The sequence below is a fragment of the Python bivittatus genome, unplaced genomic scaffold (assembly GCF_059951505.1).
Source record: "Python bivittatus isolate LINGU-HERP-01145 unplaced genomic scaffold, Pbiv_v1 ctg000100_np1212, whole genome shotgun sequence".
Lineage (NCBI taxonomy): Eukaryota > Metazoa > Chordata > Lepidosauria > Squamata > Pythonidae > Python > Python bivittatus.
Window position 1 is genome coordinate 1213285 of NW_028277038.1, and position 24630 is coordinate 1237914.

At 50.1% G+C, this 24630-nt stretch overlaps 2 protein-coding genes across 5 annotated transcripts in view; both read right to left on the reverse strand.

Annotated features, from left to right (window-relative positions):
- The window catches only part of RPH3A (rabphilin 3A), a 50942-nt gene extending 44253 nt beyond the window's left edge, over nt 1–6689 (reverse strand). For all 4 annotated transcript variants that reach the window (XR_015795134.1, XM_088135112.1, XM_088135113.1 and 1 more), the window contains exon 1: nt 6587–6689. Coding sequence is in view for 3 of the 4 variants with exons in the window: in XM_088135112.1 (XP_087991238.1) it covers nt 6587–6595 (9 nt within the window). In the remaining variant the exon portion in view is untranslated. The remainder of the gene's footprint in view (nt 1–6586) is intronic.
- On the reverse strand, nt 1–24486 carry PTPN11 (protein tyrosine phosphatase non-receptor type 11). Its single transcript, XM_007433521.4, has 16 exons — nt 24300–24486; nt 19652–19774; nt 17597–17791; nt 16897–17089; nt 15765–15881; nt 15315–15428; nt 13889–13985; nt 13152–13231; nt 12143–12301; nt 9623–9754; nt 9308–9462; nt 9131–9198; nt 8311–8462; nt 7716–7828; nt 6587–6689; nt 1–5995 (listed from the first exon to the last, which is right to left on the reverse strand). The coding sequence occupies exons 1-15, from the start codon at nt 24311–24313 to the stop codon at nt 6617–6619; spliced, it is 1785 nt and encodes a 594-aa protein (XP_007433583.1). The 5' UTR covers nt 24314–24486; the 3' UTR covers nt 1–5995; nt 6587–6616.
- Between the last annotated feature and the right edge of the window lie 144 nt (nt 24487–24630).

The window sequence follows — 24630 nt, forward strand, 5'->3', positions numbered from 1 at the left end:
TAAGAAAATGTATTTATTTATTAAGTTCCGGTGTTTTACAAACAGCGCTTTTTACTCTGAGAAGCCTTGGCGCAATTTAAAAAAAAAAAAAAATCTCAGCATGGCCAGCAATGCAGCTACACTCAACACCCATAAATACAGTCTGGAAACAGACATCTCTGAGCATTTTTGGACGCGGTCGGTCGGTCGGTCGTCTTTTGAACCGTCGCAAAACGGCCCATGGAATCAGCAGCCGAAAGGACAGGGCTGCGAGATGCAGCCAGGGGAACTCCGCCAGCCCCTTATGCCCCGGGAACACTTGCCAGCTTAAGCAGGTCTCAGGCCAGGTGGGACTCACACCCGCTCTGAATGTGGGAGCAATTATCCACATACAAAGCAACGATGTACTTTACGTGTAGTCCTTTTCAAGGAAAGAGTTGCATTTTTTCCCCTCAATACACTTTTACATTTCATGTAATACTCTGGGTATAATACTTCATACACTGCTCAGAAAGGGGGGGGGGCAGGATAAAACAGGGAGATCTATTTCTAGCTAGATGAATAATACGAAGATCTGCTCTCTTGAGGCATCTGCATTATCTTTTTTTTTTTAAGTCACAAGAGGGTTCATAAATTAAAATAAAGAAGAGAGACCAGGTTGGAAACGCCACAAAAACGAGGATCAACATCTGAGAAAAGGACAAAAAGAACACTGAACGCAAAATAACGATATGCATCTTCCGCATTGGGGGCGACCTACCTTTCAATGGCTCAAGATAACAGCTTAGCCTAGCCAACACATTTTCCAGCCCAGCTAATCACCCGTTTTTTCTTATTCCCCCCCCCCCCCAGACCTTTCCCCATAACTATTGCTATGGCTTTAACTACAGGATAACCAAGCTAACATTACTTCTGAACACAAGTTGTAAGGGAGGAAGCAAAAAAAAACTGGTCAAGGCATTCAGCATTCAGTGAGAACGGCCTCCAGAGTCCCCCTTTGGTAACTCTTTCCTTCTAAACTTAACTGAAGACATATTTTTCCCTGAAATCATAGAAAGAAGGATTACAGGAGCCTGACTGGGTGTCTCTGCATGAATACTGAGGTGGGTATCTTGAGAAGCAGCAGAGCCTCCTTCACAGGCTGATCATTCTGCTATCTCACTCCCTCAGGAGCAATCCAGCTGCAAATTCACTTGTTCCCCGGCGGTAGCCGTTCTCCCACAATTCAGGAGGATCACATCTCATTCATATAGAATCAAGATCAGAAAAACATACCAAGGCCCTCGGTTTTTCCCTAACTCTTCCCTTCTCTCCTCAATCACGGTTGCCCAGAACGCCCTGTTTCGGTGCACACAAACCACCTAAAAAGAGTTCTACTGCACATGGAATACTTGCACGCGGAACAGTTTGCACATCCCTAATTCCAAGCCGCCTCCCGCTCCTGCCCTCCATGCCAACAAGCAGAAGGAAAAGGACATCTGCCTTTGGATTAAGAAATAATATGCCTGGAGATCGAGAGGGAAACCAAAAAATGCTGCATTTTAGGGTTTTGCGATTCTCCATCCAAGGGAAAAGAAATGGGGGGAAAAAATCAGAGAACAGAAACGCTGCAGCAATTACTTGATAAAATAATTTCAGAGTAGAAACCTCTCCTTCTGATTCAAAGGGGTGTAGAAAACCTTCTCTATGGAATATTTAAAAACAAGTAATGGAGCTTTTCAATCCAACCTTCTCCAACTGTGTCCCTCCAGATATGCTCAGAAGCAACTCTTATGCTCAGACTGTACCGCAACATCCCTGGAAGACATCAGGACGGAAGGGCTATTAAATTCTCTTGCTGTTTCAGCAATACAAACCGACCTGTAGATCAGTGTTTTTCGAACTTGGCCACTTTAAGATGGGTGGACTTCAACTCCCAGAATTCCCCAGCCAGTATTCTGGGAGTGGAAGTCCACCCATCTTAAAGTGGCCAAGTTTGAAAAACATTGCTAAAGATCAACTGCTTCTCTTTCCTTCTTTACAAGTCCACCTTTCCTTCTTGTACACAATTGCCAGCATCGTACAAAAGGGATCAGAACATTCAGACCTTGAAAAATCTGGTTCTCAGGTCAGAATACAAAGCCTCAACGCATTCCAATCTTATTGGAAAAGGTTCTGAGGCTCTTCCAGGTTGGACCAGTCTGTTTTGAGATAGGAATGGGAGGTTGGGGGGGAGAGAACACTTCAATCTCAAAACTTTTTGGACTCCCCTAAATCAAAAAACACATAGATTTAAAATGCCACAAACACATACGCACAGACACATAACTATCTTAACTACGGACCCAGTCTGGGGGAGGTGGGGGGGTGTTGTCTCGGGATGCTACATTCACAGCAGTGTGGCTTGTGTAAAAGATACTTAACAGTGTTTTGGTTTTCTAAAAAGTGTTTTAAAAGAGCAGAAAAGAAGGAAGAATCATCGTCTACCACGTCTCCTTTGGGTTTGCAGTAAAGCCCAAGGATCTTGGTGTTCGGTTCTTTTCCTTGCACAATTTTTGAGGATGTAGTTTTTCAAGTTTCAAAAACAACATGTTGCAAGAAACTCACCCGTTCAAGTTTCAGCATTTCCCTTGTGGGAATAGGGGCACCCAAACCAGCTGCAGTTGGAAGGACACCGCGGGGCGAGCTTGTCCTGGGTTGAGCTATGCAGACTGGGATAAGGGGCCATGAACTGCTGACCATCAGTTTAAAGAGTTCCTTGCAGGCAGGAAGCAAACTGACCAGGGATGATGAGGTTTTGACAAGTTCTGTGGGCGTCAACAGTTTTCTGCTCTCTAACGCCGACCAACCGGGAAGAATCACCACGGTACAATGTTCGCCTGAGGGTACGTTCTACTTCACAGTCTAGCAATGATACTTGGGCCGGAGAAGCATAGAAAAGAGATGACTTCTGTCCACCCTGGTCTAAGAGAGATCATGAGCATAAATTGAGCTGCTCCCAATTATAAGGTACCTTTGCTTAAAAAAAAAAAATCCAAATGTACCCCAGGAAAAATAATCAATGATGCTCGTGATCCAGGTGAATCCTGGAATTGCTCCCATGGCTGGGCCTCCTCCCAAAGAAATAGGGTTTCACTGCAGCTTGGCTCACACCCCTACACACACACACACAGAGTATCAGAGAACTTCTGCCTGGGAACTCTTCCCACCTGGGTCCCCCCCCCGAGCACCAGCCTTCGGACCAGAAACAGCAAGCCCCCTGCTCACTTTCACATTCTACAACCCCCTGCAATGCCCCCACTATGCACAGCCACACTTTTCAGATGCAGCAGTACAGCCACTTTGGAATGGCTGTCCAGCACTGACACAGGGCTCTCTTTCGCACAGCCTTCAGCCAGACTCCTACCAAAATCACGTCTGACATCATATCATGCCTGATCTTCCTCAAGTCAAGAAAATTACGTTTTAGTAAAGTTGAGAAGTGGAAGAGAAAAACAAGGGTAAAGGAAGACACCTCCTTTCCATATCACTTCCTATCAACTCCTGGGACGCACTGCAGAGAACTAGAAATTTATGCCAGTGGAGAAAAGAGATGCCCACAGACAACTCTCACCCCTCACGCTACGGCGGTGCCTTGCTTTTCCCCAGAGAAACACAAGGTCATATTCTTACGCTTCCAGCACATAGAGGAGGCCAGCCAAGGAGAGGGAAACATCTCCACCCATTGGAGACGACTTTTCCAAGCTCTCCCCAACATCGTTGACTTGTGACTGTGATCCAGGCGGACGTCTACCCTCCTACCCTGGGAGGGATGGGGGGTGCCACGTCCACCAAGGTCTTCTCTGCTGCCCTCAAAGCCACAGAGAGATTTGAGAAGATGGGAAGCGCTGATGTGATTCAGGCCACGGGCCTGATTCAGCCACGAGATTTCTGGGAAAAGGAGTGACACGAGCTTCCGTGTTGGAAGATGAACAAGAAAAGCAAGGCAAAGCAGCAGAAAACTCCGGCACGTGCCTTCCTCCCATTTTTCCTTTGCTCAAGCTCGACAAACTGCAAGCAGAGTGGTTTGCGTACAGAGAAACGTTGAGCTTGGCACTGCAATAAAATCTCTAAGATGATTTCTCAAAATGCTTTTAAGGGGATAAGCTTCTAGCCCTCATGTATGTCAGGAAATACTCAGTATGACATAGACCAGTGTTTCTCAACCTTGGCGGCTTTAAGCTGCATGGACTTCAATGCCCAGAATTCCCCAGCCAGCATGGCTGGCTGGGGGATTCTGGGCATTGAAGTCCATGCAGCTTAAAGTCGCCAAGGTTGAGAAACACTGATATAGACAAACTCTGAGCTTGACAGGTGGGTAAAGAAGACGGTCAGGAGTTAGGGCCTTGCTTTAACTCTCTATCCTCCCAGGATTACAGAAGCTGGAACAAATGAGGCAAAAGCAAACTGCAGAAAAGTTACGGCAGCATAAGATAAATGCAAATGGACTTTATTTGCATGATTTGTGTCACAGAATGCGGCTTTTTCCGAGTGCCAAAGAGTGGTTGTGATTATTATGATGGCTACCACAATGTCCACATAGTCCAGACAAGAGGCCGATTTAAGCAGCGTGGCCTTCAAAACGGGCTCCCAAGAGAGAGAGCACGCATCCCCTAACCCACCATGAAGCCAGGCTTCTCCTTATCAGACTGCCGGGGCGCAGAGGCCCAAAGGAAACGGCAACCCCCTGCAGACCCCCCCAAACACCTGGAAGCTCTCTGAAGTTGTTGCCTCCTGCTCTTTGGAGATCATCACAAGGCACCTCCCTGGCCAGCCAGCCAAGAGAGGCCGCTGGGGCTGTGCTCCCCACACGAGTCTCCTTCCTCACACATCCACCAGAGAAGCGTAATAGCCCTGTGCTGGCACTGCTACACGAGGGGAAAAGAAGAGAGCCAGCTGGGTCTGGCTTGGGGGCAGAGAAAAAAAAGGCCCACCGAGGAAGGCAGAGCACTAAAGGAGGTCTAGGTCAAACAGCAGGCCCCCCCTTTCAAAGGAGGAACGGGGCAGCCGCCCACAAACCCCGTTTGCCCTTTCAAGAAGATGTGGTGGAAAATGGAAAAGCAGCCATGATGGATCATTCCAAAGGTCCATTCAGCCCCCAAACATTATCATCTTCATCATCCTTCGTCGTCGTCGTCTTCTTGATATGATGGCGGCCTGGATGAATCCAGGAATGCTCACAAGGAAATCACGGAGAGACGGCCCTTTGCAGAAGCCACTAAGCATCCAAGAGGGAGGACTGGGTTACTGGGTCAGGACGCCGCTCAGCTGAAATCCCACCCCCCAAGCCCCCCATCAGACAGCAAAGAGCCAGCCGACTGAACAGGCTCTAAGAAATACACGAGGAAACAAACCGGTTTAATCTGGTGCAAAAACGCATCATTGGAAGTTCTAGAATTTATCATTTCAAGGGAAAAAGAAAGACCCCCAGCATGGAATTTCATGAGGATTAGAAACTTGATCAAATCTGTTGACAACCAGACCTTGTTCAAGAGAGTTATTGGCTTGGAAACGGCCTGGAGGAGGGAGAGACAGGTTCCTCCCGATTAACATAACTGGTTTCTTCCCAAAAGTATCAGTTTTCCCACAACTTATTTTTCTATTTTTTTGTTTTAAAGGGAAAGATATAACTTTAAAAAAAAACAAATTTGGAACAGCTTGAAAACCTCTAAGTCCGGGACAGAAAGAGGGAAAAAAAAATGTTCAAGTACAACAAAGTATTGGTCTGCATTGGAGGCAAAAAAAAAAAAAATCTTACGTTCAAGAATGGAAACAACAACAACAACAAAAAATCAATTGTAAAAATGAGACATTTTAAGAAAATGAATTAGGAGTTTCTTTGAAAGGAGATCTTAAGTTCCGCTTATTACTGAAGGGTTAAAACATCATAAATAAAAAGGAGCTCTAGGCAGCTGTCAAGATCCACTCTTCGTGGGACGGAACCCAACTTGTTTTGCTTCCTTGTTTAAAAAAAAATAGAGAGAGCGGCATTTCAGTTCTGTAAAAAGGACAGGAAGAGAAAGGCCTTTTAGACAATATATTCCCCAAACTGACATCCTGCCGTTCCACGCACGCAGAGACTGGTCATCCGCTGCTGACATTTGGCATCTGCTCTTCTGCTTAGCGGTCGGGCTGCGTCGCCCCGGACAGCGGAGTTTACTCAAGGAAGCGCTTTTATCTCTAGCGATGCTTTAATGACTGGACTATTTTGGACAGAAGCCCAAAGGGGAATCACAGGAGGTTGGAACCCTTCGTGAAATCGACTTTCCCCCCATGTTTGGAAAGAACCCCCCAACTGGAGATCTCTGAAACACAAGACCGCCCAGGCAACCTCAATGCGGAAACCTTAAAGACCACCCCTCTCACGTAAGAACAACCCCTTTTATCTCAGACAGACTAATATTCCACTTTCCTGAGGACTAGCAGCTTGAATTTATGATGGCCTGCCTGGAGTTTTTCTGTTCCTAGGATCTTTTCACCGGACATGATGAAAACTACACCCGGGACCCCGGACTCACCCTTTGCCCCTGATCTACCCTCCCCACATGGTTAAGATCGGTCACGCAGGAGCTCCCCAATCTAGACTTGCCTTCCCCATGAGGAAGTTCTTGTTGTTGTCTCATCTGAAGCTTTTCTGCTGGTGCATCAGACCAACGTTCTCATAAACGCGCATGGCGTTGTCCTCTCTCATCCTGGAAAAGGGAAAGCATGAACAGAAATTCAGAGCGGGAAGTTCCCCCCCACGACACATATTACTTTCTTGGGCCTGAAAGAGCTTGAGCTCTACGTGAAAACGCTTTGCCAGGAGGCTGAAAAGGAAAGCGAGGCGCGTTTGTTCAAAAGAGGAGTCGCTATCACATCAGTGAGAAAGCAGCAACAGAGGCAGGACATCTGGATGAAGAAAATGGCGATGAAGCTAGTAGTGCCAAAGTCAAAACACAGGGATGGGCTTTTTTGTGCTGGGTGTGTAAATTAACACCCCCCACCCCAGAACTACGCTTATAGCAGGGTGAAAGAGCATCCATGCCAAGTGTCAGCCCAACTCGGTAGACTAGGCCAGGAAATCAACTCCACAAGGTGGCTAAAACTCCTTTTTCGCCCCTTGTTGCTCTAGTAACGGATCTTGCGGATCCCCGTCAAGGTATTTTTCCTTACTCCCTGCACCCAAGTTTGGCCTTGCAAGGAGAAGGAAGTCCGACCTTAAGCATAACTAGCTAAATAACGGGAGCAAAAACAAGCCAACGGAATTACCTCCTACACCTCTGGGTGAAAGGCTGCTTTACTGGCTGGGCCTCTGGGTTGGAAGAAAACAAGCCCAGAGCAGTACATCAGGCAGAGGGGCAATGGGCAGACTCCTCTGAAAGCCGGCTATGCTGCTGCATCCTCATATCAGTCATGAGGGGGCAAGCTAAGCCCCCCCGTTGCAGAGATGGAGCAGCAACACCTCCATGCAGCACGAGGCAAAATGGGGCACCAGCTCCTCTGGAAACATTGGCCAGGGGCTTGCGGGAGCTTTGAATTAAGAATTAAATGTGCCTGTTCCGTAGGGCAGACCTGGAACCCAGGTGGCTCCCCCTCTCCCCCCCATTTCCCCTCCAGTTTCTGCTATCCTTTGGGGGCAAAATGCAAGACGCAGCAGGACTCCTCAATGGTAGGATCCTGAGCAATTTGGGGTCTTTCATTTAGAGAGGGGACTGGGGGAGAGCCCAGCTACTCACTCAGGACAGGCTGGAGTGGGAGTACACGGTGGAAGAGGACTTTGGTCTCCGCTGGCCTGATCCGCTAAAGAGTATTTAATGTTGGTGTACTCGTGCCCCTTCCGCTTGCTCTTCTGAAAGAAAGGGCAGGGGAGGGTCACTTCCACACCCCTTCTAGCAAGCAAAACGCTTTCCTTGCTTCCCAAAGAACAACCCTCTGCCCCCCAACTTCCACTACTTGTCTCTCCTCCACCTAACATTGGGCTAAGCCATAACGAGGCTCATTTGCTTCAGGATTCCTGAGATATGGAAACCCAGCTGCCGCAACCAGACAAACACCCCATGGCTTATTCTGAGGGGTGAATTCAGCTGATCTTGGCCAATCCCCTTCCCCGCCCCACGCTTTAGCAGTTGGTGACAAAGCTGCCGCCCTTGGGGCGGTCTCTCCCATGGGCCACCAAGAGACAGGGCGACAAATACACCCGGGGGACTCCTTCGCCTGCCTCCTTTCCCTGACCAGCAACTCTTCTCGGTCGAAGCACCTCTGCCTCCCCACCCCGGGCTTCAACCCCGCAGCCAAGGAGGCTGCCTTCAGTGCCGGGCAGGCAAGAGATACCTGCTCCTCCTCGATCCGGCGCTGCAATGTCTCAATGTAGTGCTGCACTGCCATGTAAATGAACCGGTACTGGGCCTCCGTCTGCACCATCCCTGACCGCTGTGATCTCACCATTTGGATGGTCTTTGGGACGTCAATGTCGCAGTCCACCCCTGGAGGGGAGAACAGAGAGGGGAAAGGGGCTCAGCTCGGCGGCGCAATTGAGGCCTCCTTCTGAGGGCCCTCGTGAGAAAGGCACGGTTGCTTAAGCTCTTAAACAACAGGGGTTGGTTTTAATCATGGTTTCCTGGACCAGCCATTATGCTCACAGCGCACCCGGCCTATCCCATCAACGATGCTTCAGAAAACACAACGGCTGGGCGCACTTAACACCCTAAACTCAAAACACCAGTTATGGCTCAGGGCCATATGTGTGCCAGGCCCAGAACCCCTGCCCTCCTCCACACATCGTGTGATGGAATGGACTTATGAAGGCCATGCTGAGGGAGATAAGCGTGTTCTTAGCCCCCAACAGGAGCGTGGGAAGTTCAAGAAGATGAGGCTGGCACCTCCCTAAGGCATTCACGGCATTGTGGCTGGCTGGCTTGGGAACTTGGGTTCAGTCTGGGGAGATTTCTGTCCTGAGGTTGAAGCTAATAAATGCAACAGAACTGTATTTGCATTGTCTCGTGGAGTTCTTTGGGCTGAACCTGACACATTGTGAGATTACGACTCCCAGCAGACCTAGCCAGGGTGCACTCGACGCAAAATAACAAGCCACAGTCTTCTCCATCTTCGAGATCGTAATCGGAGGGGAAGCAACCGATCCGTTGGGACTCACCTTTCTCTCGGATGATGTCGATGAGGATATCGATCACAATGAACGTCCCGGTCCTACCGATTCCAGCACTGGGGGCGGGAGGAAAGAAACCATCACACGTATTTTGCTTCCATCCCTCCTTCTGGGGCCAAACCACCTTGCCCGCCACCGTGATGCTTTCACAGCCTCTACTGGTACCTGCAATGGACCACCACTGGACCAGCATCCGCGATGCTCTCCTGCTTGTGGTGAACTTCCTCTAGAAAGTCCAGGACGCCGCCCGGGTCGCTGGGGACCCCGTGATCAGGCCAAGCTCGGAAATGATACTGCCACACAGTTCGCTCAGTATTGCCCTGGAAGAGATCCCACCCAGAGATGCTTTTACGGGTCCCTCAGACCGTTGGGGGAGCTGTGAAGCCCCCAGGGAAGGCTGCCTTCGCCTTCCAGAACAAGGCAGAGCCCCTTGGCCAAGAGGCTTGCCCATCGTGCACTCGGTCCATTTCAGAAATGTACCTGCCCGACTTTGGAGAGCTTGAGTTCTCGTAGTGTGTAGTCATGAGCCGCGCTCTCTTTGACGTTCCGGACGCGCATCACGCCGTATTCCTTCAGGGCGTGTTCATCCGGCCAGTACTTCACGCATTTGCTCTGGAAGACGAGGAAGGGGGGGAGGAGAGTGAAGGCTTATTAGTGCTCAGGTCTAATTCAAGCAGCAAGCGGGGGCTGAGGGCGATTTTCAAAGGACGGCCGCAACACCGCTACCAGAGACACAGTTAGGCCAGTGACCTTTACAGAACAGGGCCCGAGTGTTGCAAATAAAGACTATAAATAAATATTTATAAATATAAATAAATAAATATAAATATTAGCTCTTTGAGATTTTAATAGTGTTCCATGCCACTAGGCCCCAGAGGCACGTTTTCTGAAGAGCGGGGCAGGGGCTGCTTTCACCAAAAAAGGCTTTTCAATCCCTCTATCCCTCCAAGACTGGCACAAGAACAGGGCCCCTGTGCCCACCCTCCACCACCACAAAAGCTGCAGCTATCATAACTGGCTGGGGATCGAAACCAGCTCTTGGAGCAGCTCTTCAGCACCACGCCAGCCTCCTCTAGCCATCCGTTCCTTGAAATGACCCCTCCACCTTCTCCAGAGGACACCAGGCTGGAGAAGGCGCTACCCCGCAACCTTGTACCAGCTTTGGGGGCCAATCTGCCCTGGAGCAGCTCTTCCTCTTCTCCTGACCCAAAGATGGCCCACTTAGCCAAAATTCTTTTTCCTGGAAAAAGTTGGTTCCCACCTTATCCACCGATCCATGGGTTTGCTCTCCCCTTGTCACCCCCCCACCCCTTGGCTCGGCACATTATGCCCATTCCATTTGGGAAGCCCTCCCCCTCCCCCCAAAAAACCACCCCCCCACTTCCCAGGGTGTTTAACCAACACAAAGACAAGCTCAAGAGGTCTGCAAAGGGAGTGGGTGGGAAAAGCACGCAGCTATCCAGCCGCCTTCTCCTCCACCAGGCGTCGAGAGGAGCAAAGCAGTTGCTGGAATGCAGCCCGCAGAGATTCAGGATGAACAGATGGTCCCCAGACTGACTGACAAAACACAGATGACTCACTGGGCTGGGATCAGACTGCAAGTACCCTGCCGGCCGCCCCCACCAAACACTGCTGTCAAGATTCATGGCTCTCCCCGGGGAGGGTGGGGGGGGCGGTGCTTCCAGGAGTCACCATGACGCCGAGTCCCCAGAGCCTGGTCTTTGGGCTTACCAGCAAGCCTCGGATCCTCAGAAACCAGAACGGGCTCTGTGTGCCACCCCTTCCCTTTGGAGGCCACAGGCCATTTCGCCATAGGGCTTCCCGCATAGGGAGCACCCACAGGAGGGAATCTTGGGGAGGAGCAAGGCAAGCGTGCAGCGGAGATGGAGAGGGGAAGGGGCAGGCAGCAGGCAGAAGGGAAGTGGCACGGAGGGAGGTCGGGCATTCCCACATGGCGGCACCGTCGCTCGTCTGTTTGCACCGTGAACACGTTTTCCAAGCAGCACAGGAAGGGACCCCATGACGGCAGGGATTGGCAGACAGGCCCCGAGCTCACCCAAAGGGCGTGGCGGGATGCCGCTGGCTGAGCAGCTGCAAGGTGGGGGAGGCACGGTCAGCAGGGTCCCCTTGCTGCCCGCCAGACGGTGCCGAGCCCCACCACCCAAGCCAACCGACCTAAGAGGGAGGGGGAGGGAAACGGAGGCTCAGCAGTACTTGGCAGGTCGGAGGCGCCTCCCCCCGGACAGATGCAACGAGGGAAGGCTCAAGCCGAGGAAAACAGGATGGGAGCATCCACAATCAAGTCAGCAAACTGAGCTTTAAGAATGGACGGGAATGGAAGGGGATTCCTCACCCCATTATCCGCAGATACAACTCTGAGGACAGAGATTCACGGCGGTGCTGGCATCTGCCCCATCCCCTTGCCAGGCCTCTCTGCTTGGCATTCCACGTACAAAGTCAGCCTCCTTCATTCATCCGATTGCTATCCAGCCTTTCTGGGCACTCGAGGCGCTGTACATGGCACCCCCTCACCCTGTGGGCTGGCCGGGCAGAGAGTGCCTGGCCTAAAGGCACCCAGAGGCTTCCAGGGAGGGGTTGGTTGGAGCTTGAATCTCTCTGCTCCTGCTCCAGCTCTTCATTCCACCCTCCAGCCCATGCCTCTGCCTGGAGCCTTTCCCTCAAAAGCCCTCAGGCTGCCTCTTGGGTTACTGTGCTTAATTTAGAAAAAAAGGGGGGAGACGCAGAGAGACAGCCACGCTGCTGTCACCTTCCATTCCTGAAACGGACTGGCATATGAGGCAGGGCTGAAGAGCAGCCGAGCGGGAGAGCCACGAAACCAAAGACTGAGGACTAGCTGCTTTTAAAAGCACAGCTTCTCAGCGCAATGCAGTGAGGGTGGGTGCTGAATCCCCTGGGCTCCGGGCTTTTATAGGAACCAAGGAGAGTAGCTGGCTAAGATGCCGCTTCCCCCTTGGTCCCGGGAGCAGGGTGGAGCCTTACCTTTCCCCTTTCCACTTCTTTTGTGGTCATGACGATCACGCGGGAATTCTCCTGAAACACCATCCGCCAGAAGTCGTTCACAGTGTTCTGCAAGCACCCTTGGGTGGCAATGTAGCTCTTCTTGGCCTTGGCACTGTTGCACTTGGTTTCGAATTCTGGCTGCAAACCAACGAGAGCGTCACTATGCAGTTTGTCTCGGCAGGCACAGGGCACCACAGGGCGCTCTGGAGACTAAGATCCGCCTCCCCACGGGAGGAATCGCTCCGGGTGTTGAAGGTCCGAAGCCTCCTCCCTGGGTCATCTGAGAAAGCTGCCACTGGGGCAAGTCCCCTTGCAGAAGATACCTCAGCCAGGGCAAAATACAGCCCCCGAAGGGCCCTGCTTTGGTAGACCCCTCCCAGCATCTCCACTGAAGAGGAAAGGCTCTGCCCCCTCCCCTCCTGGCCATCCTAAACTAGTCTCTGGGCTCTTGCAATCCAGTATCGTTTCCTACAATGGGAGGGGGGGAAGTTCCAAGATCTCCCACAGTCTTTCTCATCCCCAAAAGTTCCTCTTCCTTGCTCTTTTGCCTCCTGGCAAACCTCTGCATCCCCTTGAGAGCCTCCGGGCCTTGACTCTGAGTTAACGGTGCAGATCCCTTCCTTCCCCTGCCCCCCTTTAGCCAAGCACCATTCAAGAAGGTGAGCCTGTCGGCAAAATGTTGTCTTTTTTCAAAAAGCAAAATGTCTCTTCATCCAGAAAATGCGCACCACAGAGAGAAAGCTAGGCTAAGGATCTGCACTCAGAGACAGATTTAAACCTTGGCCAGGTTTCAGGAAAGGAGGGATGGGGAGAGGAAGGCCTGCAACCCCCCTTTTCCTCTTCGACAGAGGCCGGCAGAGCCCCTCCTTTTCTGCTGGGGGGAATTCAGCCTGATGTAATCCAGCCCCACCAGTGAAGAAAGTGGCCCTCGACCCCTGAACTCCCTCAGCGGAGGATGGGCTGCAAAAAGAGAGCGCGGGCATCTTACCATGATGATATTGGCATTGATGTAATCAGAAACTGGCTCATTTGGATCACCATCGTGAAGGACGACCCTGGTGTGGTCAACTAGAAAGCGAGCAAAAGACACACTCCTAACCCACCGAACTGCCACCAACCACCAACCACCAACTCAGACTTGTCAGCAGCAATTCAGGCAGCTGCCTGGAGGGTTTCAGGAATCAGAGTCCTTTCCAGCCATGGCAGCAGAGATGCCCTAGACCGAGCCTGTAAATCCCTGCAAGGGAAGTGGCTGATTCGCTGAACCTCTTGCTCAATCGCGCCCGTGCTCCAAGCCCCCACGGCTCCTGGGGGTCTCAAGCACATCAGGCCTCTGCTGCGGCCAGGACCACCTCGCAGCGGAGGCCGGGAGGTCTGTGTCAGTGAGAGAGAAGCCGACCGCAGGAAACAAATGGCCCAGCCAAGTTTCAGCTAACAGGAAAGGGGTGCGCAGCCAGCCGGCTGCGGAGGGCTCCCCGGCCCCCCTTCCCCAGCCACTTCCGAGGACTTTCCTGCTAAATGCCAGCAGCGCCATCAGGGAGGCAGGATCTCCCGCCGTCCTTCCTTTGCACAAAGACCGAGGAAAATGATACGACGCCTCGAAATGGGAGGAACGGCTGAAAGGGAAGCCCTCCTGCCCGCCCCAACTTACAGAACAAGACAGCTCTGCCCATTGTTGCTGCCCCCCACCGCGGAGTGCCGAGCGGGAAAGAGAGGCACACTCACAGGGCAAAATGTTCTTGTATCGGTTCTTGTTCTTGTTCTCCTGTCGCTGCCCTTCCTTCCGGCTGTAGAGAAGCTTGCACTCTTGCTGCTGAAGGGTCTGGCAAAACAAACAGGCGCGTCGCCAACAGCCCGCGAACCGTCCTTCGGCCCCCCCCACTGTCTGAGCAGCTCGAGTAGGGCGAGGCAGCCAGGAGGCGTTCCCGAGCAGCTTCCCCAACCCGGCAGCCTCTCCCCCCGGACTACGGGGCCCATCCCCGGAGCCAGCCAGGTTAGAGAAGGTGAGCTCTGCCACCTGACCGAGTGGGGGCGAGGCTCCCCCTAGCGTTGCTCTCACGGCCCAGCACAAAGGCAGGCGCCGGCCCCCTTCCCCTGGGAAACGCAGTCACTCCGCCCCACAGGAAATGGAATCTGGGGAAGCCAGCCCCGAGGTTCAGGAGTTATGCCGAGAGAGAGAAAGGGCTGCCGGTCTCCTCTTGAGCGGCACTTTTCTGCCTAACAGCAGCTCACTCTGCCTGCGAGCAATTAAAGGCTGGCAGGACTACGGGCAAATCGCAGTCTGCCAGCCGCCGAATCGATCCCTAACGTTCAGCACATGGACATTTGCACATGGATGCACCCGGCTCCACCATTAGGAATACCGCAAGGCAGTGCTTTTCAAGCTTGGCCACTTTAAGATGTGTGGACCTCAACTCCCAGAATTCCCCAGCCAGCTCTAAATCCGCTCTAAAGTTAATTTTCACTAGAATCCCAACCAAAGCCAGCTACAGAACAGAGGGACGCTGCATTCCTGGGGGAATAGATTCCTGGGGGAATTTATGTCCAGACCAGGCCAGCAGCTCATCACCAAATCCACTAACACCCAACAGCTTGCCTCCTGGCGTCCCAGGGGCTCCATCATGGGAGGTTTCAAGCCAAGATGGTTCTTTGATGCTCTGAAGATTCTTGCCTTGGGCAAGGAGATGGACGGGAAGACTTCCAAGATCCCTTCCCTCCCTGGGATTCTAGAATTCAAGTACCTTTTGCCACAGCTAAACTTTCTCGGTTTTAGCAAAGGGAAAAGGCCTCTTATCACTGCTATTGTTGAACTTTTGGTCAATCTACAGCAAACAACTTTGAGAGCGGAAAACAGAAGGCAACTGGGATCTCTGACGCCCAGGATCTACTCTAATTTGGATTTCCAGCCTTACCTGCTCACACACAGCTCCTCCCATGCAACCCCAAAGGGTCTTATCTACTTATTTTTAGATTGGTTTACATGCTGCTCCATTCCAAGACTTCCTCAGGAACCCACATTGTTACCCGCTGGGCATCTGGAAGTCTCAGGACCTTCCCCAGTTCCCAAAGGGACCTTCGCAATTATAAATCCTACTGAAGACAAGCAAGCGGGCCAGGTGGGAGGACAGAACAGATCCTCTCTAGAAAGTACCTCGAATTCTTCCCAAAAGCCTTGCTTCACTTTGTCGGTAGTTTCTGCCAACTTGCTCAGCTCCCGCACTCGGCTCTCAATCTCGGCTGCGTTGATGCGGGTAGTGTTGAGGGGCTAGTCAGGAAAAGAGGGAGAGACGGGGGGGGGTGTCCGCTGAGCCATGCCACACCAAGAGGAGCAGCCAGGCAGCCTCTCAGGCAAGGGCGGAGTCCAGCCATGGGCCAGCTGGAAGCTGGGCTGGGATCTAAGGCAGGGTTTCTCCCCGTTAGCAACTTTAAGATGTGTGGACTTCAGCTCCCAGAATTCCCCAGCCAGCATCTCCACACCTCAAAGCAAACGGACACGAGTGCCCACACATTACAGCCATTTTCAGAGACCCCGGTGGGTGATCTGCCAAACCTGGTTTTTGTGCTGCAGGACCAAAACTCAACTCCCGCACGCCCTTCTTACCTGCTTCAGCTGAAGCACTGTCCCCAGAGTCTCCACCATGGGGTTCTTCTTGTAATGTTCCACGAGGTCTGTCAAGGAGTCAAACTTCTCCCCCCCGCCAACATCGTACTTCATATCCTTAGGAGGAAGGCAGGCAGGGGGCCTAGTTAGTAACTCTGGGGAGGGGGATTTTAGGCTCCCCAGAGCTTCTTCGGAGGTTTTCCCCAAGGAACCTAAGATCTACCAAACAGGATTACAGATGTTCGGATACCCAAGTAATGAACAGGGCAAATCTGAGCACCTGCTGACTGCAGGAACTTACAGGTCTTCCACACACAAAAAATGTACTCCTGGTTTCCTCTCGCAAGTTAAAGATTTCATTTAAAAAGAGGGGAAAAGGGTAGGGGGTGCAACTGCATCTGTTACAAGCTAATCTAACGCTACAGCCCTTTCTATCTATCAGCTCTCCCAAGCAAGTAAGCCGCTCCTAGCTTTCCTGCTTAACTTTGCTCCAACGTGATCATGTAATGAAAAAACTTCAGTTTAAACTTCTATAAAATACTCTTAATCCACTGATTGAAGCTCCATAACCATGTCCTGGCCAAAAGGAGCTTATTTGGCACTTATTTGGAGATGGTGGACGCACAATGCTGCATTAGCTGGGGCATTCCTTCCTTCCTCTTTGATCACATGCTGCAAAGGCACCGGACAGTCCTCGCGGCCTGCTGTTTCCATAAGTGAAAGCCCGTGCCTACTGGCTGATTAATCCGGTGGCTTTTTATTCAACGAAGGATACTGTAAATCAGTTTCTGTGATTTATCCACTCAAAGCCGCGGCCTTGAACATGCCGTCTCTTAGCCCAGACTGCAGAAGTGACAAGCCATAAAGAGAACGGGTGCCCACCGTTTCCACCTCTAGGTTTATGTATTTATGTATTTATTAAATTTATCTCCGCCCATCTCCCCCTAATGCGGGCCTCTGGGCGGCTCACAAAATCCATTAAAACAATAAGTACGTAAAACATAAAAATTATACAAAACATTACCAAACAAGAAAAAGTCCAAGAGGCTGATGGTTACCAGATGCCCAGAGGCTTCAGAAATCTCCCCCCCACAGATCTGACCTTGCTTCATCTCCATCCCCACACTGTTACCTGGCACCGGATCATGACGTGAGTGACCTTGGATTTCCCATCGTTGCTCTCGCCTTTGTCATCCCCAGTCCGGACGGAAAGCACAAAGTCTCCAGGGTGGCTTTGGCTCTCACGGACTAAAAAGCTCCCGTGCTTCCCTTTTTCCGTAAGCAGCTTTTCTGCTTCCTTTCCAGAAAGATGACCGTGGAACCACCTTTGGGAAGGCAGCAAAAGGAGTCAGGGCCCTCCCTGCCATCTTCCCCTGCCCTTCCCAACTGGCACACGAACCGAGAGAGGGAGGGCTCCCAGAATCAGAGCTGCATTTGAAAGGTTTCTAACGGCTTTGAAATCGAAAGGCTTCCCTTGCTCTTATAGCAGAAGGTGCTGAGAGCGGAGGAGAGGAAGATTGGCTTACTTTCAAAAGTACATCAAAAGTTTTAAGCCAGCTCTTGTCCAAACAGATAAGAGCTGCTGCTCTGGGCACCACTATTGCCAAAGGCCATTGAGTGGAAACTGCAGCCATCCAGTCCGGAGAGTCAGGTGACACCAACAGCCTGTACAATCTCAGCTGGCCCTCCAAAGCTGAACTCCAGCAAGCTTGACACAGAGCAGAGAGAATGCCATGCCCGCCAGGCTGCCGGCCTCCACGCCATGGCTCCTGAGATGGGCCTCGCCCAAGTTCAGCAGGATTCCTTGGGCCTGATGCTCCTGCCCTGCTCACCTTTCAGAAGTGGGATCAGCACAATTGAGCGGGTACTTCAACTCGATCACGTCGCCATTCTTCTCCTTGAGCTGACCGTGATGTTCCATGTAATACTGGACCAGCTCCGCCAGGGTGGCAAACTTCTCCCCTCCGTAGAGGTCATAGTAGTCACCGGTGTTCTGGATCTTGATGTGAGTGACCGCGCCATTTCGCCTGGCCATTCCGGAAAGTAAAGAGGAAGAGAGGAGGGAAAAGAAAGCTGATGCCAATGAACAGAAAACCACCTTCTAGGGACAGAAAGCAAGGTTTAATCCAATTCTCCAAGCACCCCTCCTTACTTAACGTTCTTTGAACTCGAGGGAGGGAGGGAAGGAAACTAGCTAGGAACAGCTTGCAAACATGGATGCTATTTTCTTACTGCTTGCACTTGCTGTAGGGCAGCCTCCCAGGAAAGGAGTCTTAGCTGGTTAATCCATTTACTCTACATGAGAATTCAAAGACAGGAGCCTCCGGGTGAGGATTTATGGCAGACTAGATGTCCCTGAAGGAGCGGGGACAGCATCGTAGCAGAGATCGGCAGCTGGCTGGTGAATTCTGGCCAGCGCTGTCTTTCTGTATAAAGGAGTTATGGCCACTTGCACTCCGGACAGTTGCTCCTCGCGAGTAGACTGCAGGAACAGAGGTTTCTGCGGTCAACTCGTGAACTGAGCAGCTGGGAGTCAAGGGATTTCAATCAAGTTCACAACCGTGATGCAGCCTATAGGGACACAAGGTTTGCACAAGACTCACTTTCTTAAACGCTTTTGGATGTAAATAATTCACAGCTAAAGAGATTTTCTGAGTGGCAGGATAAGAGAATTCCAGTTGGCGAGTCAACGTTCTTTCTGGACTAGAAAAAAAAGGGGGGGTTTAAATATTTAAAATTTTTTGGCAAAAAGCTTAACAAGGAGTGGATGTTAGAAAGTTTAAAATGGATACAGGGGGCAGTTTTTTTTAAAGATTATTTTTTTGGTGAAAGTGCTTTTGAATAAATTGGAATTAAAATAGACAAACGAACCGGACCTTGGTACAAATGTTTTTTGCTTATTAAAGACAATTGGTGGATTTTACAAAACAAAAGATAACAGTAATGTGAGCCAGACTGTGATGCTGACTGTAACTACGGAGTGCCTTTTGAGACAAAAGTATTGAGCACAGGAAGACAAAACAGAAAAAAAAGGGAAAGCTTGCCTTTTACTCTTTCCCTTTCAATTGAAACACTTTCACTTTTGGATTACAATACTACAATGGCAATGACCAGAAAAGCAGCAAAAACAGCAAAAAGGAGGAGGATCGCCAAAGCAATCTGCAGAAAGAGGAATTACACCAGATTTCCTTCAGGGAATTGGAGGAGTTGGTGGACATGTAAAGAAGCCAGAAGATTTTGGATTCAGAGAATTTGAAAGATTAACGTTCAACTGAAACCAGAACCTTTCCTCTTGAGACTGATGGACAAACAGTTGGAAAAAAGTCATGGAGCGCTGTTTTTATACATAATGACTGTAGCTAGATTATTGTATATATAGAGATGGAAAGATTCAGCACTACCCACAATGGAGGAACAATTGGTGAAGATGGCAGAACTCGCTGAGATGGCCAAACTGACTTCTTTGATCAGAGAAAAGACAATATCTATGTTTATTGCCGACTGGAGACCCCTTATGGACTTTTTGCGGAAAACAGAAAAAAATAAACTTACAGTTTATGGATTTGATTAGACAGGATAGATGATGGAAAGAAGAGAGACGTGTGGTAACTTTAGACAAAGAGGTAAATTTATAATTGTACTTATAACTGCTGTAAAGAAGATTGGAAGCCACTTCTGTGTGTCATTTTTCTCTCTTTTCTATTTCACTTCTACCTTTTTTCCCTTTCTTTTTGCACTTTAGCTTTCTCTTTTATTTCTTCCTTTTTCTTTTTTCCTTCTCACTCTATTTTAGTTTGCATCAATTTTTACTCGTTTGTAAAACTTTCGGTAAAATGACATTAAAAGGAGAATTGAAAGACGGCTACAGGCTGTCTCAGCTGACTTACCGGACCGAAAGGGTGAAGTCCCCTGGGTTGCTTTTACTGGGCCGAGCCAGAAAGCTGCCGTCAACTCCTCTGGTCAGGAGCAGGTTCTCTGCTTCCACTCCGGTAATATTGGGGTGAAACCATCTGGGAAAAGAGAAGACGGGAATTTCAAAACGCCAACTTTAGTTGGTGAGAAGCGTTTCCTTTTTTTTTAAGATAAATATATAATTTTCACTGAAATTTTTTACAGGGGTAAAAGATAAACATGAAAACATATCAAGTTAATAAAAAGATAAAAGGTAAAAAAAAGTGCAGAAAACAATACAGAGAAAGAAAAAAGACGCGAGAAGCATTTCCCACAGAAGAAAATCAAGAGCAAAACTGCAAGCAAGTCCACAGAAGCATTGGCACCTTCCCCATAAAACATTACAACAGGGTGATGTGTGGGTAACAGCAACTGAAGAGGCTGCCTGACTCGCCATGATTCGGATTGTTTCACTGGGACCTGAGGTCTTTTGCACACAGAACAGGTGTTTTGCCACTGACCTGCAATGATTCCCCCCCCTCTGGTCAACTATGACACAGGGAGAACCAGAAGGGAGTAAGAACCAGCCTCTTGCAAACCAGGGTTAAAGTCAGATGAAACAATCAGAACGCAGACTTCTCTCTTCTCAAGAGACTTGGAACTTCACCCATGGGAAGCCTCCTGTGGAAAGCTGATAAGACCACCGGTGGCTCCCTAACAACAAACAAGAGAAACTGAGAAGGCAGTTACAACCTCATCCTTTCCTTGTAGCCACAGAAGGTGATAAGGAATCTGCTCCTGTCCTGAGAGTCTATCCGCTCCAATTCTGGGAGATTCTGCTCGAGGGTGAGGAGGAGGGGGCTGTGGCTGTTCTGCTTAGCAGAGCCTGGCCCCTCTCTTCACTCCGGTGAAGGCTCCATATATCCTCGCAGTCTCAGCCACCCACAGCCATCCTTCTCAACAACTAATCCAGTACTTCGCTGGCTGAAGGCCTCCCGATGGGCTGTACCTTCAGCTTGACATTTGCCTCCTATCCTATCACTGTTTGGCTTATTTTTAGAAATTTGGTTAACTAAATCAACATTTTGGCTAAATCTGTACTTCCCACTTCAGGGTGAAAGCTCGGTGTTTCTGAAAGGCCTAGGGAGTTACTAGGACCGGTAATGGGCATATTTATATTCTTCCATCCAGGCACGTAGCCATCGGAGGAACAGGAGTGTGTTGGGCTCCAGCTCCAATGAACTTACAGGCTAAATTCCGACTTCCAAACGGGATCGTAAAAGTAGATCTACCCTTCCATGCGTCATGTATGCACAAGACTGTCCTTCATGGTCTTTCAACAATTGAAACAGAAACAAGACTTCAAAAGCCTTGAAGTCAAAACTTTGGCTCTGGCAGTCGTCGTAAAATTTTGAGAGGCCAGGAGTTTGGTTTTCTGGGTCCAGGAAGATGCTCTCCAAATGGCAAGTTAGCGCCCAAAGAAATCACCGCTCTAAGTTCTTTCGCGTCATCAAGGGGGTGGAACTACTGGGGTGAGAAAGCTCCCCTTCCCTTCTTATAATTTGTTTCATCTGATTTCTCTACCACCAGGGCCCAGGATCTTCCGCTTATTAGGAAACGCAAGCTACGGACTTTGTTCCGGCTTTAGAGAACGGGTGAGCAACCTTTGCTTGGTCTTTAAATGAAACAGCAGGCACCGCTCTCCCAAAAGTAATCAAAGGGGCAGGAGCAGAACTAACTTCAACAGACCTCAGGACTCCAGCTTAATCTGCAACCGCTTTCTCCTTCTGTCACAGTAATCGTTCCAATTAATGCGCTAACTACTTTTAGGGATGACCCAGCAGCCATGAATACTCAGGTTACGCACTTCTGCTCTGGATGACTACCTCAGAATTTTGAAGGGGGTGGCTTTTTTTGACTGCAGGATGAAGAGAGCCATGGCGGAAGTACGAAGGTGGGGCCATAAAAAGCACCAGCCTCCAACCTTTCAGCAGAACCCAGGGGAAGAAAACAACTTCCGGGGACTGCTGACCAAGACGCTGATTCTATTTGCAGCATTTGTTCTAAAGCTCTCTATTTGTCTCCAAGTGGGAAGCAGCATTTTGTCACCAGTTTGAAATAGAAGGCTATGGGGGTGTCTCAAGTTAGCTGTAGGCCGGCCAGCTATGCCAAGTGGTTCCGGAGACAGGATCAGAAGAGAGCCTGGAAAACTGAATGTGCACATTTTAGACTGACAAGCTACCTGATTCTACAGTTTGGGGTGGGCTGGACTCCTTTTCAACCCCAGGAAGAGAAAGATGGTGCTGGGATCGCAGCAAGATTAAGAATGTTCCAAGACTGTCTGCTAACAGAATTGTAGAGCTAGCTTTCCTTATGGCCAGTAATTGGACATTTAACAAAATATAAAGGAGGCTATTAATAAAAAACAGGATCCAGCAATAACTACTCATATGTCAGAACTTAACTCATGTTAAGTGGAATTGAAATATTACACTTGAAAACGTGACCAGCACTCCCTACACTCGTATATGAACTCTAACCATAAACTGACACGGATAATTAGGCCCAGGAAATGAGGCAGGAAGTAACTATTTTTCAAGAAAAAAGGGATCCTGTTTTTGACAGTCTGGATGGGATATTATGAAGGAAAATCTCCTGCAATTATGATGTAAGGGAAGATGTGAGTACACTGTAAATTTTTGAAAGGAAAAATGATGGGGTTGTTCTAAATAATTTGCCACTTTAACCCATCCTTCTCCCAACTGGCATTCACTCCACCAATGCAGCAGAATGCACTGATCACGTTTGGTTGGGAATTCCAAGAACTGTAGTTTTACCATAAAGAAAGTGGCACTGGATCACTGCTGAAAAGTTATTTCTCATTTCTTGGCCCTAGCTGCACGCAACAAAACGAGGGGAAACGCATTTTTAAAATCAAAATCCCACTCTTCACCATTCGCAAACAAACAGGCAGAAAAGAAGTGTTGCGGCTGACCCCAGAACAGACAGGTACAGACGCAACCCTAAATGTCACTGGTTGCACCTGTACCCGTGACAACAAAGGAGCCTTGCCAGAAGGACGAAACAACCCAAGCCACAATCTCCAACTGAGCAAAAAGGAGTCCAAGTTATTTTTTTAGCAGGGGGAGAAAAGGGGGTAGGAAGGTATAGGCTGTTTCAGCCATGAGAAATAGGGCCTTTCCAGATGATCACTCAAGTTCTGACTGTACTGGATGACGCTAATGGGCACTGAAATCCATCCTTCTCCAGAAGGGCACAAAACCTCGTTTCTGAACTACAGAAATACGGGGGGAAAGCTCTGGATTTCACTCAGCAATGACCTGCCTTTGTCCAGTATTCCATTTTGATCAGCAGAACACTCCAATATTTTCCACAAGGAGGATAGGAAGGGGTTGACGTCGTTTCCCTCCCCCCAGCATCAGTATCCAAATTGAGGCTGCTTCTGTGCAGAGGTTCTGCTTTGCTAACGAGGGCTAGCATTCATCAGCTTTTTCTACCCCCAATTTCTCAAATTGGTTTATTTGCCTTACAATGTGCAAGTTGATTGCGCTAAAGTATTTGAATTTTTTTTTTCTTTCACTGTGATGTGGCTATTTTAAATCTTACAATACACTTTTCCTGTTTCCTACTGCAAAATGGAGATAATTTGGATCAGTATTTAGAATACCAGTTTTTGGCAGCCCCAGTCAGAGGTTACCCATCCCAGGCTTCAAGGCAACAGGTAAGTGCTCTCAGCAATCAACTTCCTCTAAGCTTGGACACTCTTAAGAGCCACTGTGACTAGCATCCCTCAACAGACCTCCCTCTCCCATTAATCACTATCCAAGCACATCAGGGGGCAGTGAAGCTGAGTTTGGCAGCGTTCAGAAAAGGACTGCAGCCCCCTCCCACATCAGCATTCTCCAGAAACAGAGAACAACCAACGGTGGAACGTTTGATAACTCGGAAACTTCTCTGGAGACTCTGTCTTGTGGCTGGTATGTCTAAGGGGAGCAGCAGAGATAGAGCAGCAGACCTTCCCTCCATCAGGCCCGAACTGGAGACGCTGCAGATAAACCCTGGGAGAACGGGCCGTTCTCTCCGTTTTCTCACTTCCTTATACAGCATTAGACTTCCCCAAGCTCATGCCTCCAGATGCGTTGGATGACAGCCCCCATTGTCACCAGCCAGCAGCGTTAGGAAAACTACAGCCTGCCACATCAGGGAAAAACCATCTTGGAACCTGCTGGCTGGGGGCGATGGGAGCTGGAATCAATTTAGGATGGTCGTGACGATGGCTCTTCCCTTTGTTAGGCTGCTAATTTTGCTTCATAAGGTGCTTTCCAGATTATATATAATTGAGCCACGGGCAAAGAACGCCCTAGAAAACCAGAGCAGGCTAGAAATGCTGGATAAGGACAGGCCAGGCTACCCTGGTTGGGGCATGATGGGAACTGTAGTCCTGCACATCTGGAAGGCAGCAGGCCAGGAGAAGGCCCTCCTAGGGGCAGCCACGTAGGCTCCCCCCCGACCTTCTTCATCCCCATGGCAACGGCATCGGGGAGGGAGAAGAGCGAGGCACCCCTCCCCACCGAGAGGACGAAGGGCGGGGCCTGACCCTTCCTCCCACCCCCCACTTCTCACCTCCTCGAGGTCATCTTCCCGCCTCCGTCGTCCTCACATGGGGCCCCTCGGTCTCGCGGGGAGCCCGGCCCGGGAGGAGGCGAACCGAAGACGGCCCGGGCCCGGCCACATCCAGGCCCGGGAGAGGGAAAGGCAGAAAGAGACCCAAAGAGCGATCTGTCGCGATACCTAAGGCGTCATCGGCGCGCGACGAGGCCCGCCCACCTCGGGGACGCCAAGGGAAGGGGCGGGGACGCCAGCCGGACTGAACGCAGAGGCGGAGCGACGGCTAGAGCGGCCACGCGGCAGGAACCCCGTTCCCCGCGGGTCTGAGGGAAGCTCTAGGCTGTGG